The sequence below is a fragment of the Mytilus edulis genome, chromosome 3 (genome assembly GCF_963676685.1).
Source record: "Mytilus edulis chromosome 3, xbMytEdul2.2, whole genome shotgun sequence".
Classification (NCBI taxonomy): domain Eukaryota; kingdom Metazoa; phylum Mollusca; class Bivalvia; order Mytilida; family Mytilidae; genus Mytilus; species Mytilus edulis.
The window spans coordinates 98659192-98680127 of NC_092346.1; the positions used below are offsets into that span (position 1 = coordinate 98659192).

The 20936-nt window shown below is 31.6% G+C and overlaps 1 protein-coding gene across 1 annotated transcript; it reads right to left on the reverse strand.

Annotated features, from left to right (window-relative positions):
• Positions 1–403: 403 nt before the first annotated feature.
• Positions 404–12417, reverse strand: LOC139517924 (guanylate cyclase soluble subunit beta-2-like). The gene is made up of 13 exons (XM_071309474.1): positions 12280–12417; positions 11583–11656; positions 10290–10384; positions 8617–8880; positions 7724–7938; positions 6815–7259; positions 6118–6274; positions 5436–5665; positions 4306–4454; positions 3840–3986; positions 3074–3228; positions 1972–2141; positions 404–1263 (listed from the first exon to the last, which is right to left on the reverse strand). The coding sequence occupies exons 1-13, from the start codon at positions 12280–12282 to the stop codon at positions 1214–1216; spliced, it is 2154 nt and encodes a 717-aa protein (XP_071165575.1). The 5' UTR covers positions 12283–12417; the 3' UTR covers positions 404–1213.
• Between the last annotated feature and the right edge of the window lie 8519 nt (positions 12418–20936).

Below are 20936 nucleotides of genomic sequence, written 5' to 3' on the forward strand. Positions count from 1 at the left end.
TTTACAGTTTGGTGTCATGTTGTGCTGCTAAATCCCTGTCCTAAGTTAGTAGCAAGGATTAGTGCCCATAAACATGTTGTACCTTGCTACATTCTTTATGTATCTGTAGTTGTTGCCTTTAGTTCATGTCAACAGTCTTGTTTTTCGTAAACTGTTTAGTTATACAGTTGGCGGTTAGTTTTCTCGCTTGAATTGTTTCGCATTTTTCATGTCGGAGGACTTTTATAGCAGATTATAAGGTATGGGGTTCTCTCATTGTTAAACGCTGAACTGTTGTCTATAATTTCTTACATCCACTTCATTTGAACTCTTGGTGGATAATTGTATCATTGACAATCATACCACTTCTTCTAAGTTTTATATCCCAGTTTTATTAATGTATTAAATCAATGCAAAACACACAAAAAACTACACATTTTAATGACCTATATTATATTAATAGTATCACAGACTTAATTCAAAATCACAGTTATAAAATCTTAGCACAATAATAAATTTACATATACAATTTATCAACACAAAACTTGAATTTCTAATGTATTTACAAATATAATTAAGATGGTACTTTGTTTAGTCGTCTGTATGTAGAAGAGATCTGCAGTACATACTAATGAAAAAAGCATGACAAGGCTTATTTTTGGTACCCAAAAAGTTCAGGGTTTAAAAAAATCAGTAATTGTCATTTACATAATAAATTAATGTCTGTCTGTTATAGACAATCACATATTCGGTTGGTTTTTTTTGAGAATCCTGTTATGTCTACGCCTCGTTTAAAATTTCCTTAAGATACCAGAAACGGCCTTAATATGTCATCGTCAATATCGTGATAAATAGGTATGCATTAACATACTGATAACGAGACTGAATTTTCTGTTTTGTGTGTTATTGAAATTGAGGATTTTGATAGTACTTTTATGGTATAAACGGTATATAATAATTTGACAATTTGTACAGTTTTATGATTTATATGGTATAGATCTACAATAAATATACTAGCTATATAACAGATCCATTGTTAAGACGTCTTCCTCTCTTATAATACTGAATGTCTTATGACAAAACTCCACTCAGCTTTATATTTTAATTTATTTTATCTACAAAAGTTCATTGATGAAGATAGTATTGGTCTTTAAATTTTAAAATGTAAGTTATACAGATACATCAACAAATGTATTTTATACATTTAAAAGTCCCTTCTCTGCCAAGTAACTGCTCAGTAGTTAAATGTAATAACTTCACTCTCATCTTCAATGGGTCTGGTTCCTAGTTAAAACAAAAGACAAAACAGAACATCTTTTATACTATGCGTTATATCTTTTACGAATATCAGTATTCATAATTGTAAACCAACTAATTTCCCGTACATCGTTACAGTTTACTAAACAGTCTCAATGCTATTGTTTGAAGACTCACAGTGAGGTGTCCAATATCGTCCCAAAAAGAAATAACTTCGGATTGATCGGATTTGATTTCGGCAAACGATAACCGAGTTACTTACTGTCAACGTATATTTGTTCCTCCTAACAGAAGTTCCATTGGAAACTTTGTTATAAACATTGTCATAATATCTGTTTCTGTTGGAACAAATATTCTATACCATTTATTCCGTTAGGAACATTTACTGTAATATTAATTCTTGTGGAAATAGTATTCAAGAATATTTCTTCCTTTCGGAACTTATATTATGAAAGAACTTCTATTCCGTGACATTACAACAGAGACATATACATGTCTCATGTCTCTGCTTACAAACGTTCTTGGAAAAATACAAATTTGCTAAAACTAGCAAAATTACACGACGAAAAGAATATGCAAATTAAACATGATGAACAAATTTCAATTAGTGCCTTAAACACGGAATAACACCTACATCTACTTTTAATATGACAATCTGAATTTTGAAAATAAATATGATAATATAATTCACATCTCTGCCGTTTGTGGGTGTTTCTTATTTTACCTAAATCTTACCTTTCTCTTTTCCTTCATTTATGTATGATACTTCCTGCTTAGTTCGTCCTGCTATGTCCTCTATTGAGGCATTTTCGTTTCCGAGAAGGTAGTATGTCCCAAGCGTTCCATATCCACGTAATTCAATCTTTCCCCTCTCTTCCAGGGAATATCCTTTACCTTTCAATGCTCTATAGAAAGTACAATGTTTAATGAAAGTGACTGTCAGATATGGCAAATACACTCACACAATGCTCAATAGAAAGTACAATGTTTATCGAAAGTAACTGTCAGATATGGCAAATACACTCACACAATGCTCTATAGAAAGTACAATGTTAATCGAAAGTGACTGTCAGATATGGCAAATACACTCACACAATGCTCTGTGCAAAATACAATGTTTATCGAAAGTGACTGTTAGATATAACAAATACACTCACACAATGCTCTGTAGAAAGCACAATGTTTATCGAAAGTGACTTTTAGATATAACAAAAACACCCACACAATGCTCTGTACAAAACACAATGTTTATCGAAAGTGACTGTTATAATTATATAACAAATACACTCACACAATGCTCAGTAGAAAGTACAATGTTTATTAAAAGTGTTTGTTAGATATGACAAATACACTCAAACTTACCTTATATCTAGTTAGTTCTCTTTATTGCATATGTAAATAATTATACATTATCGTTGATCATCTCAACGAGATTGCTTTTCTCGATTGAGCCGATACGGCAAAAGCGAGAAAAGCAATCGAGTTGAGATGACCAATGATAATCTGTTTATCGCTATTTTACCTATAACGCCGCTGTCAACTTATGTCAATTTCATTAGCAACGCCACGTGCCATCTTAGTTTCTAGCGATAATTGTCCATCTCAAGCGAGTAGCATGATATGAATAATTATCAAAAAATAAGATCAAAGGAATATGCACAAAATAGCGATAATGGTGTATATTAAATGATAAACACTTTTTTTCTCTAAATAAATTCCAGCAAATTACAATGCTGTGTGGAAAAAAAAGTTAAGATTCTCTCAATAGTTACAAACCTCGGACTCTGTAACGAGCAGTAAATCCCTTCTGTAAAGGCAAAACTAAAAAAGAGATTACCTGTATGTTGATGGAGTGATGTGGATCTTTCCTGGTTCACCATGACTTTCCATTTTAGAAGCAACAACAGCTGTTTCACCGAGAACTATATATCTTGGGATTTTTGTTCCAAACACGCCACCGACAACAGAACCTGTATGTACCCCGATTCTAATCTGAAAACATATGTGAATAACTGATTAGTATTCAAACCTCAAACACTATTTGCTTAATGTGATTTTTTTTATGAAGTGTTGCTTCAAAATAAGTGAAGCAGGACTGTTTACTCTTCCAGAGCACCTGAGTTTAAACAGGATTCATACTCTTTATTTGCAACCTTGGTATCTGCTTTCCCTTTTCATCAAAATATACATTAACATACTAGTCAGGTATTTATGAAATGTTATAAGTGCCGACTGTACAAGTTTTCTACGACCTGAACGTCAATAGTGTATTATAAATACAAGAACCTTTTCACCAATTATTTGTGAAATGACTTTAGGGAGCTACCATTTAATTTTTATGGGGGGGCTAGGATGAAATTTGAAAAAAATAGGCAGGACAGGAGTTTTGAGTAAAAAAAAAGGCAGGATGAGACACTTGCAAAAAAAAAAAGTCAGGACGACAATTTAGGTAAAAAAAAGTCAGGATAAACTAAAAAAAAAAAAGGCAGGACCGAACAGAGTGAAAAATAAAAAGGCAGGACAGAGATTACAGCTAAAAAAAAATGCAGGACAAAATTTTTCATCCTAGCCCCCCTATAAAAATCAAATGGTAGCTCCCTTACCTGAACATTTTCACCATTCACAGGCGAGGCCACCTCTTGTGATGTGAACATCATTCCAAGAGCTGTGTTAGCTATTCTTTCAGCATGGTTGTGTACTTTGTCTGGTACACCAGAGACAACGAAATAAGCATCACCAATCGATTCAACCTAACAAGAAAATACAAGCAGGATAACAACATATGAATCAACTATTTACTGTCATTAATTAACAAAACTGATAGCTAGATTCAACTTATTATAAAAAAAAAAACCAGATGAACACAATTTATATTTTTGGAATCTGGTTTACACTATGAAACAAAATAAACAGCGCATACATATATATCTAATAACAACTGTTTTCAAAATACATGAGATGAAACAGTGTGTTGTGCAATTATGTAAGTTATCTTATCATCTCCTTGCATCTCCCAATTCTATAAAATAAATTGAAAGTTAACATCCTATATTTAAGTGATTTATTTACCCTGTAGGTATCGTGAATCTTAGTGACTCTATCAAATCTGGAATACAGACAGTTGATAAAGTTGACAATTTCGATGGGTTTAGAACTTCCAACAATCTGCAGGAAATGTACGATATCACAGAACAATGCTGTCACATCAGGATAATAATCTGAAATAAATAAAGTCATGTTAATTTATTGTAGGATGACTGAATCACTCATTTCAGAATTGCTTACTCTGTTTAACTTAGAGCATTATCACGTCCGCTAAGTCAGTCCAATAAAGATCATACTTGGTCTTCAGTGTCATACCAGTATAAATATCTCATCTCGGTCATTGTAACTCATACCAGTATAAATATCTCATCTCGGTCATTGTAACTCATACATAGATCACATGTGTTTGCTTTTGTCATTCTGACATAGATCACACACATATAAATAAACTCATCATAATACCAGGATTACAATTCTATGTATGCGCGAGACGCGCGTTTTGTCTACAAATGACTCATCAGTGAGTCTGGCGCTCGAATAAATAAAATTAAAAGAGCCAAATAAAGAACGAAGTTGATAAGCCTTTATAATTCACATATAGATCACAATATTTCAGTATCTATCATTTTGTCATATTGCTGGTTTTGTGATGTTCATGGCATTTGTCACTGAATATATCTATGGAATCCGAAGATAAGTGATGGTTGACCATCAGTAAATGCGTACCGGTATTCCATCGATGCTATTCTCCGTGTGGAATGTTGTTTGTCACGTACTTATAAATTGACTTCGGTATAGAATTTTATATCTAATAGAAAAGCATATTATTTTAAACCACTTTTGTTGAGCATATAAAACAACATTTCAGCCAATACTGAAATTAAGAGTAATGATTTATTTGCAGCTTTCTTGGTGAACCTTCACTGCAAGTCTTAGGCAATAGTTTCATCGCACTTCAGCGTGATAAAAACGCACTTCAACGTCACATCATCGCAACCCAGCGTGACCATCGCGGTTCGGAGTACCATCGAGGTTCAGAGTCCTACAGATATAAACAGATGATACAATATATGATGAGTTAACTTACTTTTCAATTCTGAAACGTTTCATTCATCTGAACACACACGCCATGTTCAACACTATAAAATACATACCCCCTTTTGGCATTTGACCTTGGCTAAGTATCGCTGCCGAATGTCTCGGTAAAAACGAGCTGTACAAGGATTGGTTTCTTTGTTTCTCGTTGTTTAATTCTTTCATCAGAATATTCCATTTTTCATTTGAATCAGTCTTTTTGTCATCTATACGTTGGCTAAGAGAACCCAATGCTTCAGTATTATCATTGAAGGAGAATGAATTTGTGTAATTTTGTCCTGTTCCAATTCTGTCAACATAAAAAAAAAAGAAAATTGAATGTTGCATTACCATCAAATATAAGATTTTAAACAAAACTTTGTCATTAGTAATTCCAAAAAAGTTTATTCAGTAGTCAAACTTGTGTTTTACTCGTTGTGGAAGGTCGTACCTTTATTTATTCACATATGTGTCCCTTGGTCTTAGGGGATAGTTGTAAATGTATCGATCATATCACAACTCGTTATTATTGTACAAACATAAAACAGACCTTGAAATTCCTTTCCTTAACATTGACGGCTTTTTTTCTTTATTTCAAAACAAAAAAAAACATATATATTTCTTGATGATGATAAACAAAAATATATATCAACAGTTACTTGTCTCTCCATTTTGTTTACTCATATCTTTATAGAAAGGTATATCATTGATATAAAATTCAGAGACAAGTACACGTGAATATATATGTTAAATGATAATGACCTGTATGCCAAGTCTGTCAAGAGGAAATCCCTGGTAGCATCCCACATTGGTATATCAGCCAAACGCATTTCTCTTTCCTCCAGGTCGTACCAACATCTTATGGTTGGAGTACAGATAAAGAAATAGTAGCCTCTATCACGAAGCAGGTACATCTGACCTGAAAATAAAGGGGATTAGGAATTGATTGCAATTACACTTTTAATTATCAAGATTTACAAATCAAAATATTACCATAAGACGCATTTTTAAATACTAAAATTGCTTTGAAAATGTTTGTTAAAAGAATAGCAATATTTGTAACGGCAAATAGTTTAATAGATATATTTTGATTTATTATTAAGGTGGGGGAGTTTTGAATACTCTTTTTAGCATGAGGGGGATTTTTTTTATTAGTTTACCGGTACTTTTACCATGAAAACTTCAATTTGTCAGTGTCTTTAAGCTTGGTTCTCATTCAGGCAACCATATCATTGTCTTCATCTTATTTTTTCTTCGGCCAGCTTTGCCTATATGGACATGGAGTATATACATTGTATGTCTGTAATGTTTTATTATCATCATGTGCAGCAGTTTATTTGTATTGTATTTTGATCTTGTTCATCCTATGCATCAAGTTATGAGAACGATGACGTGAAATTTAGCTGTTTTCTTTGAAGAATTTTATTTCGGTGTAATTTCTTGGTCTTCTTAAAATTACCTTTCAGTGACAGAAGTGGACGTTTTTTCCAATCTTTTACTAACTTATCTCTCTTGAATTCCAACACAAACGGACACATGATAAACTTCTTCACGTTTTCATATGTGAAGTCTGTGTGTCTGGGGTAGAGTAGATTGAAGAAAAGCTGTACGTCTGCTGTCCGACTACTTCTGATCAATGGCATCATCTGCTGAATTTTAATTCCAGACTGGATCACTTTCATTTCCTCATTTAAAATCAGATGGTATGGAAAGACTTCAATGAACATTCTAGGGTTGATGAAATTTTGTTCCGGGTAATTTGGAACAAATCCTCTACTTAACAATGTAATACGTGCTATCGCCCGCCATTTTGCCTTGGCGCTGCGGAATTTAGCCAGTGGTAAAGCGTCCTCTCCAAATTCTCGTCTGATTTGATCTAGTTTTTCTTTGACAGCATCCACATCCTATATAAACATAATTTGCTCCTTAATACATATGAGGAAAGATGTGAGATTTTGGTGTGCAAGAAGTTAAATTTCTCAATTGTAATTAGACTGCAAATATCATCATTTCATGATGCTGGTCATAAACCCAGGCTTGTTTCACTATTTGTTTTGTGACGCTGTAGGGTTCGTATAAGAAGAGATAACTGTTAATTTATATTTTGCATTGTTGTTATTTCAAAATAGTTTGACGAATATTATTGATAAATACAGAGAGTTTAACTGTAAATAATTAGCGTGTAATTCCAGTACTTTGTTTTTCAATTTATGATATTAAAGAAAAACGCATGATTTTTACTACTTTAAAAGTTTGACCTTACTACACTGCAAACCTGCTGGAAAAAGATAGTACAAGGAAAAAGTAAAATTTAAGCTAAAAAAGCAACAGAAACAATAGTTTGTAATGGTTATTAAGCATGCAGTACCTCCTTATGTATTTGTCTTTCTCCGTGTTTCTTAGTTTGAGCAACAAATGTTGGTGTTAAATCGTCCGGTGCTTCTGCAATCCGTTTTGCTACAATGTTGAATATCACGTGCTCACGATGTCCATACTCATCGGCCACTGACTCGTTGGATATAGAAATTATGGTGATGGACAGTTCCATTTTGTATAAAACTTTGGCTACTTCCGTGATAAAACCTAGAAAATATATTCAGGTTATTTATTCAGCATGTGTTTTGGTTAAGAAAACGAAAGATTCTCAAGTGGATAGATGTGAACAATATATATATATACAGTTACTGAATAGAAATATACTAAGTTATGAGGGGGATATGTCCCTTTATATATACTTATTCAAGTACTTATACATCCTTGACTTTTTTTATGGGTATCAGAGTTCTTGATGATGTAAACCCAGAAAATGCTTCGGACGCAACATATGTAAATTTGTATTTATAGAAATCCACTTGGTGAGATATTCTGTTTTGTTTTGAAGCATCATTACATCAATGGGGCTAATGTAGTTTTTTTAGAGCCGTGTTTATTTTGAGTAATAATTAACGACGTTCGCATGGAAACAACAAAACAGTCAAACAGCATGAACAGAAACCATTTTTAATGTTTTATGCCTTAAAATCGTCACTTATAGATGGTACAACGAACATTCTCCGTCTCCATTCTCATTTTACCGTCTAGCTAAAATACCCAAACCCTATTTAAGTTTTAATAATATAAATATGCAATTGAACAAAACAGTGAGCACCACTAAAACGTTCAAATAAAAAAAGCAGAGGACTTGATGGTAATAATTTATGTTTGATAAGAGAGAATGGGTATTCGGTGTTCATCACAGAAATATTACACTATTTTCCTCACCTCTGATCAATGGATGGTACCCAGGTCTGTGTGAGAAGTAATGGAGTATCATTCTATCAGACACCGAGTCTTCATCACAATGGAAGGACGGTGCTATCACATCCTGATAATCATCCCTCAGATAGTTCTGTATGGAATCCAAATTCTGGACAAATTCCAAGATATTTCCTCCAAGAAGACGAATCAATTCATCATACCCAAATCGTGTGAAGTAATGTAAAATGTATTCTCCAATCAAAACTAAGAATGCTTCTCGTTTGAAATCTACAAAATCAATATTTTAATTATAATGATACAGAACAATTGCAAAGAGGAGCTAAACTTCTCATACATGTAATACATGTAATATAATGTATAACTTCTCTTTCACTTCCTTACTTATCGAACATTAACAAAAAAAACAATTACAGTTTAGCATGTGTCCATAAATACCATCTCCATATGTGACTCCTTTTTTCTATTGCGAAGTAACCATAGCAAATATCAATTTTAAGGCAAGCTTAGATTTGCAATGTTTTGTAAATTAAAATAACTCGTGTCCTTGACTATTTTAATCGAAATATCAGATTTTACATAAGTTTTACAATTTTTTAATGTAGTCGTCTTTTGGATCATACATCAAGGAAACTGACCAATGACATGTTGTAATTCTAAAGGTTCTTAAATACGCCTGTCTCAACGTATCTTTTGAAGAAGAAAAAAACATGAATCGAAAGAATGATATCTGTCAACCTATGTTCAATGCCTTATTTAAAAAGTTTCTTCACCTTTTACAAACAAATTGGGGTATGTTTGTACTCTAAGTAGTGCATACTACAACTCACAACAAATTTGTATGTGTCAAAACTGAAGATATATACCACTACCATTAAGATATATACCACTACCATTATACAAATATAGCCTTTGTATGAGGTCGATACAAGGATATATTGACCTGAAAGAAGTATATTGACTGAGGACGAAGTCCGAGGTCGATATACTTCTTTGGGTCGATATATCCTGTATTGACCTCATACAAAGGCTTTATTTGTTATATTATTAATTTTCGACCATGTTTGTATCAAAATCGTCATTTAGGTTTGTTGGAACTTTATAGATATTACATTGTCTCCTTGACAATAACAACATATTAGTTGTTATTTCATTTACTCTTTTTTTTATATATATTTTATGTATTTGAAATTTTTTTTCCGTCAAATAATCGATGACAGATATCATTTGTTTCAAAACGTTAAACAATATCCTGAAATTCATTACATGACGTCACAAAGTATATCGGTTTTTAGATATTCTAAAAATAACCGTGCAATATGCTTTTTGACGGTCAATATGCTTTTTGCTATGCACCGTTTTCTCTCTTACTTAGAAAATATAGTTTAACATGTGACTATCCCTAAACGAATCAAATTTGTTAAAATATACGAATTAATAATATTTAGATATATACCACTACCATTAAGATATATACCACTACCATTAAGCTACCAAATGAGTTATTAACAGTATCATATTGTTATGACGTAAATATGTTCAACTAGTTAAAATTTTGCTACCTTGTTGAATGCCATCACTGAATCCGAACAAGATGTATATCAGGAACCGTGTACTGACATCTTATTTGTTTCTACATTTGCATTTGTGAACGGAATGAAACAAAAAGGATTACTTACTGAGATGTGAAACAGACAAATTAATCAGTCTTTGGGTCAGTTCATCGTCATGTTGGTCTTTTTCAGAGAAGTTCCCTGAATGGTTTAATCCTTTTCTGCAAAAGAATTCATAAAATGAAAGTTGTTTATATTTGGATCATTGTCATCACCGTATGTATCTTACTATTTTTGGTAATAGTATTGTCTGTTTTTTCTCCAATTTTCTTAAACTTTTCATTAATATAGTGCTTTTTAGGGTTTCTTATGTCTCTTTTATAGTATTGATACAGTTATAATACATGATATAGACTAAATAATAAGAAGCCATGATACAAAGAGAATTCACACACCATAATTCGAAGATCAAACGACAACAACACAAACAAAAGGTACAGGTCAAAGGTCAAATTCATTCAGGGATTATATCAAATATTAAAATATTGGAAGAAAAATAATTTGCATTCTTTTTTATAATTGCGAAAATCCAAAAAGTCAGGTTCCGTTTGACCCCCCTTTTTTCCATCCTTTTTAAAATGTGCTGGATCCTAGCTTGAATAACTTTCATATAAGCAGAGAATGAACCTGGTGTCTAGCGAACTAAATATTAAAACAAAAGTTTGAAAACAAGACCATATTAAAACTTGTCATGATACTCTCATTTAAATATGAAGTGTTTAGCTACTGATTATGTGTGCTACATGTTATATATACTTAAGCCATCATTTGGTGTTATTAGAACAAGTAAAAATACGTATATTCTATTCACAGAGTCAGTTTAATCATAATACAGAAACCCAACGACTGAGCAAAGCAAAGCCATACAAACTGTGGACTTAAAAAATAGTTTCCTGCTCCACTTACAAGTATTAACCCAATCACTCATCCTAATGTTGAACATAATTATCGATAGAGCGATGTCATTGCAATATTGCATGGTTTACACATGTTACAGGGCCTGTCTCAGGAACCTCGTTAATACTTGTTGTCTTTTATAATCAAAATGTTTTGAGAATTTATTTTGATGGCATATGTTTAATAAGTCTGTTAGATTCACTCACAACTTTCTTACAAGTATTTCCGTCATAATTTAAACAGAGCGCAAGATCTTATTCTATACATTTGTTTTGCGTTGAAGACATGTAGCCATCTTAACTTGTTTGATAGTGTTGTTCGGTTGGTATTACATATCCTGCATTACCTTTTATTTATGGTTGGACAACGTTGTCAACTGATAAATATGCACATAAGAAAAATATGTTGAAGCTGTCACAGATTATATACAGAAACAATTATCGTTTAAGAAAGCACTCTTACATGATAGAACTCCACGACTGAGGTCCGTGTCGTTCAGTTACAAACTTCTTGATGAATACATTCAGGTGACCAAACTGAAATCAAATAAAAGTTTCAAGCATAAGATTGATTTTAACTGTCATTCTAGTTTTCAAAACAATTAGTTTGCAGCTTTCATGTCAAAATAACAGATCAAATAATGCTAAATTGGCCATTTAAACATCCTTAAATAAAACCAAAAAATCCCCAAATTGAAAGAATCAATATTTAAAAAGTAAACAACAAAAATACAGAACTCCTAGGAAAATTCAAAAAGTCCGTAATTAAATGGCAAAATCAAAAGCTGAAAGACATAAAAAAAAAAAGGGGGGGGGGGAGGGGGGGGGGGGGGGAGTGTCGAATGCAGAGTCGTATACCACCTTTCAGCGAAATAAAAAGAAATATTAAGGTCAAATAGAATAACTTGTTTTAAATTGAATATTCATTGAAATGACATACTGTTCTATGAAATGATTCTTTTCGTAAAAGAAATCACAATTACATTCTTGCTTTTTTTATATACAAATAATAAAAAGTAGAAAGGTAGCTAGCTACATGAAATAGACAGCGGTACTCGTTTCAATATCATTTTGAAAACATTTAATTCTACACAAACACAAATACAACTATCTAAAATGTGAAAATTGAGGAAAAAAGCGAAGAAAAATAAGAATCTTACCATGTTGCTGTTTTGTCTTTCTCACAAACTGCAGAAACGTTTCAACATATTTGTTTGTATGATCTAGAGTGAAGGCAGAGATAATTCTATTCAACACATTAAATGTACAAATTCTTTATTACAAACTGGAGTGTCCTTAGTAATACCTTTTGTCACCCTCATTTATAGATGGAGATCAATATAATTTTAATGTCCATTTATATTTTATTGTTAAGTTTATACTATTGGAGCAAATAATACATATTTCAGATAATAAACCCGTTGCTATATAAATGTCATTTACATCACAATAGAGGAGGGGAGTGTGAACTGAAGCATTCAATAATGGCGACTCGTTGGAAATAGATTTAACACCCGTCCCTTGGAGATATGTCGCATATACTTTCAATAACAATTACGTTCAAATAAACTTTTATTAAAAAAATCATGTATAACATGTTGATTAAATTGTTTAAAGTTAATATGACCTTACAAAACGCCGCTGTTTGTAGTGTTACATTTCAGAGTACACGATGCCTTCATTTCAATTTGTAGTTTATGGCACGCCGTTTTTATATTTATTCAAATTTGAAGATATCTTATTTATTTAACAAGATATCTTATTAAGTATTAAGATATCTTTAATTTTTATAAGATATCTTATTTAATTTGAAAGTAAATAAAATATCTCTATTAGTTTATAAGATATCTCTATAAGTTAATAAGATATCTCTATTAATTAATAAGATATCTTATAAAGTATATAAGATATCTTACTTCTTTATAAAGATATCTTTTAAATACATACTTTATAAGATATCTTATTAATTAATAGAGATATCTTATTAATTAATATAGATATCTTATATTTTAAATAAGATATCTTATATTTTAAATAAGATATCTTATATCTTTAATAAGATATCTTATATCTTTAATAAGATATCTTATATCTTTAATAAGATATCTTTATAAACATTTTAATAAGATATCTTATTTAATAAATCATATATCTCAATTAATATATAAGATATCTCTAAAAGTTTATAAGATATCTCAATTAGTTTATAAGATATCTTATTCAACTAAATAAGATATCTCGAAATTGAATAAATATAATAACGGCATGCCATAGTAGTTTGGAATGTACATTAACTTTTCTTTTCGTCTTATTGATATGCTAACTTTCAGTTTTAATTGAAAATAAAACATTTATACATGGTACATATAAACTGTTAGAGGATATAGTAAATAAGCATTAATAAAGGTAGAATTGTGGAATACGTAAATGAGAAGGCAACTAAAAGACAAAAAATCATGTATACATGGTGTAGGACTACCCTGTTCGCCAACAGAGAGGTGACTATACAATATGTCATAGTCTAAAGCCTACAAAAGATCTGAATTTAATCAACAACTATACTGGCGCGGCTCCTGCTTCAAGACAGATCGTGACATAAAAAATACCACTAAAATCTATCAAGGATCATTCGCATTATGTGAGTTAACACAACGAGTGTTTCTTGAAAATCTTCATTATGTACATGTACGATCGTTTATAATTAAGTGCGCAGGCAATGTTTTTCGTTAAAACCATTCCTCGATCAGATTCGCTCGAAAGGGTTGTTTCTTGATTTCTTCGACGGAGAAATTTATGAAAAGGAATAGTCTTGTATCTTATTTAACAAGGGCATGTGTTTATTTATTCATGATGTTAATCCTAATGGCATTATCATATAATTAAACATTTATAAAAATTGAGAATGGAAACGGGGAATGTATGACCCGACAATTGTTCGTTCAAAGTTCACATTTAGGATTTTGTATATTTTTATAATATTTGCTTTTGATCAATTATTCCGAGTCCTCATTGCGTTTTAATAATTTATTAGTTTATTGTATTTTAAGCTATTCAAAAGTTACTTGTATTTTACACTTAACTATAATCCTTTCATTTAGATTAATTATCAAAGAGTTATATCCGTCTTTATGATAAAAGGTTCTGTAACAAAGAATATAGATAATTTGACACTAAGTGATAACTGCCGAAAGCCATTCTTGACAAACTTATACGAAGCATGTTTTTAATCCTTTATCCCCGCTTTCGGCAAAACGCGAATTAATATTATTTAATAAAAAGACATTTGATTGGTTCATTTTCTGTATGTCAATCAGTCATTTGAATTTGTATTTTATATTTTATATTTGTTTTTATGTTGTTATTCAGTTATGTTTTAATATTAGAAATATATGGATGTGAAATAAATATGTAAACTTTCCAGCGACTTCGACTTTATCTCAACTCAAAAAGAAAATCAGTGAACATTTATTTTCAAGAAAGATGTGCTGGAGGACAAAAATCAAAACACTTTTATAGCACAGTCAAACCATTTTTATCTAAAAAATCTACCTGTAGCCAACAAAAAATTGTACTTGTGGATGATAATAAAATTTTAAACGATACTAAAGATGTCTGTGACAACTTTAATACTTTTTTTGTTAATGTTGCCAATGACATAGGCAAAGGTACTATTTTTGAAGAAAAAACACATCCAAGTATTTTAAAAATTAAATCTCACATACAACATGATAAACCTTTTGATTTTAAACCTATACATGTTGACACAGTAAACAAACTTGTGAAAAAGATCAATATAAAAAAAGCTACTGGCGTAGATCAAATATCATCTAAACTACTACGAGCTGGTGCACCAGTACTCAACAAACACATAACAACATTAATAAATAACACCATAGAATCCAGTGAGTTTCCCAACAGACTCAAAGAAGCTCAGGTTGTACCATTACATAAAAAGAATGATCCACTTGATAAAAAGAACTATAGACCTGTGAGCATTTTACCAACAATTTCAAAAGTCTATGAAATGGTTATGTCTGACCAGTTAACTGAATTTTTTGAGAATATATTTCATGCTTTTTTATGTGCATTCAGAAAAGGTCATGGATGTCAGACAACTTTGCTGAGACTCCTTGAAGATTGGAAAACAGCTTTGGATAATAATATGTATGTGGCAGCTATTCTTATGGATCTTTCGAAAGCTTTTGACTGTTTACCTCATGATATTCTTTTAAGTAAATTATCTGCCTACGGTCTTTCTTCTAAATCAGTGAAATTACTTCAAAATTATCTTACAGATCGTAGGCAACAAATCAAACTTCAGGGAGTACTCAGCAGTTGGGCTGACATCCAGAAAGGGGTACCCCAAGGCTCAATCCTGGGGCCCCTATTATTTAATATTTTTATTAACGACATATTTTATTTTATTGAACATGGTACCTTGTATAATTATGCAGATGACAATACTCTGTCTTATGCTGACAATGATTTTGATAATTTATTATGTACACTCGAAAGAGAAAGTGCTGTTTTAATTGACTGGTTCAGATTTAATTGTATGCAGGCAAATCCTGACAAATTCCAAGCCATTGCAGTTGGAAATAAAACATTTGCAAAAAAACCTGTATTTAATATACAGTCAGCAAAAATATCCTGTGATGAGATTGTCAAACTTTTGGGTATTGATATTGACTATCAACTTAATTTTAATCACCACATTAAAAATATTTGTCGTAAAGCATCCCAACAACTGAATGTTTTGAAGCGCATTGGCTGCTACCATACTAAATTGAATAAACTGACAATTTTCCACACATTTATTTTATCTAATTTTAATTTTTGTCCTTTGGCATGGCATTTTTGCAACAAAAATAACACCACCAAATTGGAAAAAATTCAGGAAAGGGCTTTACGATTTATATATGAAGACTATGTTAGTTCATATGATGAACTACTTTTACGAGCAAAGGTTCCATCACTGAAAATAAGACGTATGCGTAACATGGCTATTGAGTGTTTTAAAATTTTATATAAATTGTCACCACCATGCTTACATGATTTAGTTGTATTGAAAGACTGTAAATATAATTTTAGATATTCTAATATTGTAGATATACCTAGGGTCCGAACAACAACCTATGGTAAGAACTCTTTTAAATACACAGCTGCTGTTTTATGGAATGATCTACCTGATGATTTTAGAAAAATTGCTAATTTTAGTCAGTTCAAAAATATTTTAAAGTCATGGAATGGAAATGACTGTAAGTGCACAGTTTGTGCAGACTTTTAGTTAATATATTATGCAAATCTATTTACCATCTAGATCATATCCCATTTTTTCAATTTTTATGCTATGCATTTTTACCAGCTTTTATGCCTAGTTTACACTTATATGCTTTTAGCCTTAACACCTAGCTTATGCTTATATTCTGCTTTTAGTGCTTCATTTTTGTGCTGTGATATTTATTGCATGTGTACTATATTATGTATTGTGTTGTTATAAATGTTGTACTGTTATATAATGTCTCATATGTCGGTTAAAAGCTCATTAGAGCTTATGTTTGTCTATGTTTTATATACCATGCCGACTCTAAATAAAGCTATTAAAAAATTAAAACTACCGCTAGTTTCCCCCAGAAACTAATTAATATGACAGAGGTGACCAACAACCTGGTCATAAATGTGTCAAAGAGACAACTTGGCAACACGGTCAAAGGGCAGAAAACAGCCCAAGGCCTCCAGTGGGTCTTCAACACAGGTGCATTATGTTTGCTGCGCATTACCATTACATTTACGTGCAAAAAATCATTACGTAATGCGCCCTTCTATCCAGCGAGAAAATTGTGTGCATCTTTGGTTTTCGTGACATTTTTCATTTAACGCATCAAATTCTAAAAAAAATAAACGTTAACAGTCGAAGCTATCATCAAATAATAATTTGGACTTAAATACCAGTATTGTTCTTAAGTTAAGCTTACACAACCAATGTAATGCGTGGAATATAATAATTCAATGAGTCCAATAGTCATGTAATATAGTGGAAATATTTACCCCCGAAATTGTTTTCACCCTATTTTTGTTTTTGCGACATTAAATCAACTGTGGTATCTTATTATATGTAAGTAGAAAGTATGTGGGGAAAAAAACGGTGTTTCCATGTACTTGCCTAACCTACAAATACTTAATCTATCAATGTACTTGTAACCGTACATTGTACTCATGATACTCAACCACTAAATAATTCCACATTACGACATTTTTCTTTATTTCGAGTGGTAAATTATTCCATGCTATGGTTGCAGAATAATGAAAAGATTTTTTATAAAAATTTGTATTTGGTATTGGAACAAAAAGATCATTATTAGAGACAAATCGTAAGTTGTGGTGTTGCACAACATCAATATTTAGCATTGATAAGTAATCAGGTGTCAGTCCATTTACAATTTTATACATTAGAATTGATTGTTGGTATTTTATTCTTTTGGTAAAAGATAGCCATTTTAAAGATGAAAACATGAAATTAGATGGATTAGAAATATCGCATTCCAGTATAATTCTTGCTACTCTTTAAAGTTTTATGATTCTATCTGAATTTTTTTGTAATAAATTTCCCCAAACTGAACTGCAATAGTCTATATATGATAGAATATATGCATTATAAAATACCTGCCTTTTTTGTATTGGCAAATATACTTTAATTTTATATAAAAGTGATATTTTAGATGAGATCATTTTACATATACGATCAACACGATCTTCCTAGCTATAATTTTCTTTAATGTCAATTACAAGTAATTTGAAAGAATGGACATTCTCAATACATGTTTCGTTGACGGTAATACATAATTCTGATAGTTGTGTAAGTTTTTGTTTTGAACCCAATTTCATACACTTAGTTTTTTGCGCATTGATTTTCATACTGTTATTTTTACACTAAGTTTGTATAGCATTTAAATCATTTTGCAATATGCTGTTTATTTTTTCATTGTTGTTATCATGAAAATGCAATGTTGAATCATCAGCATATAAATCCATGTTGGATTGTTTAATATTTAGTGGTAAATCATTTATATATATATTTAAAAATAACAGAGGACCTAAAATAGAACCTTGAGGCACTCTATACTTTACTAACGATTTATCAGATTTAATGTTAGCGTATTGGACTTCTTGTTGTCTTTCAGACAAATATGATTATATCCAATCTATAATATGTTCTCCGATATGATAAAATTTTAATTTTTCTAAAAGTATGGCATGGTTAATAAGGTCAAAAGCCTTACTGAATTCTAAAAACACTGTACCAACTATTTCTCCATTATCTAAATATTTTAACCATTCGTCAATTAGTTTGTAGTTAGGGTTGTTTGGCACGAATGACCTTGTCTGAAACCTGACTGGGCGATATGTTACAATTTTTTATTGTTTAGGAATTCATATAACTATGTACATACATGTCTCTCGAAAATTTTAGATATGGTATTTAAAATAGAAATTGGACGATAATTTGAGGGAATATCTCTTGGTCCTCTTTTATGTATAGACGTTACGCACGTTATTGCGTCAATACTGTGTATTCAACAACTTCACACTAATAACAGCTTTTCTATAAAATCATAACAGTTAAGATATATAAAACTTATATCCATAGACTAGATAGGTAAATACTATTTCGAAAAAAAGTGCAAATTGTTTTATCATACTTTACTATAGTCTAAAATAAGGACAACATATTGACAAAACGTCAAAAATATGCGTGTCAGACGTAACAGACTATACGCATAATAACTTTAGCAGGGGTGTTTGTGTTTTTCAAAACAGTGTTATATCCACGAAAATTCGAATGAATGATCTGCTTTATATATAAAGTATTACAATATTACTGAATAAGCGTTCCTGTAACGATCAACGCTATTTTTTGGTAAAAACAAATAGTGGTCATTATGGTCAGATTTTGGAAAATGGTAGGTTATCAAAATTTAAAGGTTTTAAAATATAAGATTATATGATATTTCGTTTGTGTAAATTATGCTCACAAATGTACATACATAGACCATATCAGAATCGAATTTTTGCAGCACTCACACTTCATATAAAAATGCAACGGCTTCTGGCAAATGTCTTATATAGGACTCGGAGGTGCGCTGGGGACGCTGAAGTGCGATGGTCACGCTGAAGTGCGATGGTCTACGCCGAAGTGCGATGTTCCTTTCGCTGAAGTGTAATGGTTTTGCAATTACCTTTGGACAATGTGACGTTTTGAAATACATCTTTATTAAATAAATTGGTCCGTGTTGAAGACCTTATTTTGACCTACTAAGGTTTACTTTTACAAATTGTGACTTGGATGGAGAGTTGTGCCATTGGACAGTCATGCCACATCTGATATCTACATGGGCAGGAGAATAAGATTTTGTAGATGAGGCTTAAGGTTTCATACGTACAAAGGAAAGGAAACAGAATGAAATGAAGGATTCAAATCCTAAACAGTTTTGAGCATTAGAGATGCCAGGGGTTACAAAAATATGTCAAACTAAGTCGGAAAACAAACCATTTCTGAAGGCGACTAAAAGATGATCTTGGTCTGCAGATGTGCTTACAGTGTTTGCGGAAGCATGTATAATTCATGCAGAAAACGTTTTGCAAGACAATAAAATTTATTGATCTTAATATTAATTTACACTTCTGTATACATCACATAATTGTGTGTTAAAACTTAATAATAAACTAAGATTAATTGTTAGAAATGTTTTCCTGGTATCAAGTAGCTATATTTTTGTTTAACTCTTGAGATGAAACCTGCTTTGTAAGAAAAAATGCATGTATACAGTTATCTCCTCAATTGGTTAGGTCAAAATAAACCCGAATGGTCCAAACTTGGTGTACGTTGTGAATCTCAGCAGAGAATCAGCTAATCGTTAAGCGTTTTTTTTTTACAGAAAAGGCGTCACGTCTCACTATAAATGTGTCCTGCTTAGTTAGTAAGTACTATAGACCATCGCACTTCCGCGTACACACCAACGCACTTCATCGTATCTAACAACAAGTAGGCGTCACAATGTCACCATCGCACTTCAGCGTGTTAACCATCGCACTTCAGCGTGGACCATCGTACTTCAGCGTAACCATCGCGGTTCGGAGTACCATCGCGGTTCCGAGTTCTACATATATAAGCAGCAAATTATTTCAAATGCATAGAAAGAGCACAGGCATGTTGTAATACGTGGGGAAAAAAAGCTTATCTACATGCAGAACCACAGAATTTTTAACCATTCCAGGCTCTTCAATTGAGAAAAAAAACCAGTTATGAAATGTTCCGTAGAGTAGCAGCTGCAAATTTAAAACTTCTCTTACCAAACTGTTTAGTTTTTACATGTGGAATATCCAGTATATTACTATATCTGAAAGAAATGTTTAAAATCTTTTGCATTTAAAGGTGCACTAGCTGTCAAATTCATGGTCACCGATATGACTCGAATTCTCATATTCGATTTATGTAAAACATTTATGTGGATCGAATCAGTCATTAAAGTGATTTACCTTTGTTTCACTTTCATTGTTGACATTCTTTTCCTTTAAATAACCAGTGCATGCGTTGTCAATCTCTAGTTAGGGGGTTAAATCGAAGTTCACATGAATACGGATATAATGAGGTCGAATTATTCACTTGTGAGTGAATAATTAAATATCAATGTTTCTTAGCTTTATTTGACAAAATTGAACCATTTCGGCTTCTTAAAGCGAATTATTATTTCACTTTCATTATTGATTGAACAAAAAAATCTTACTTTCATATATCTCGTATCTAGTGCCCCTTTAA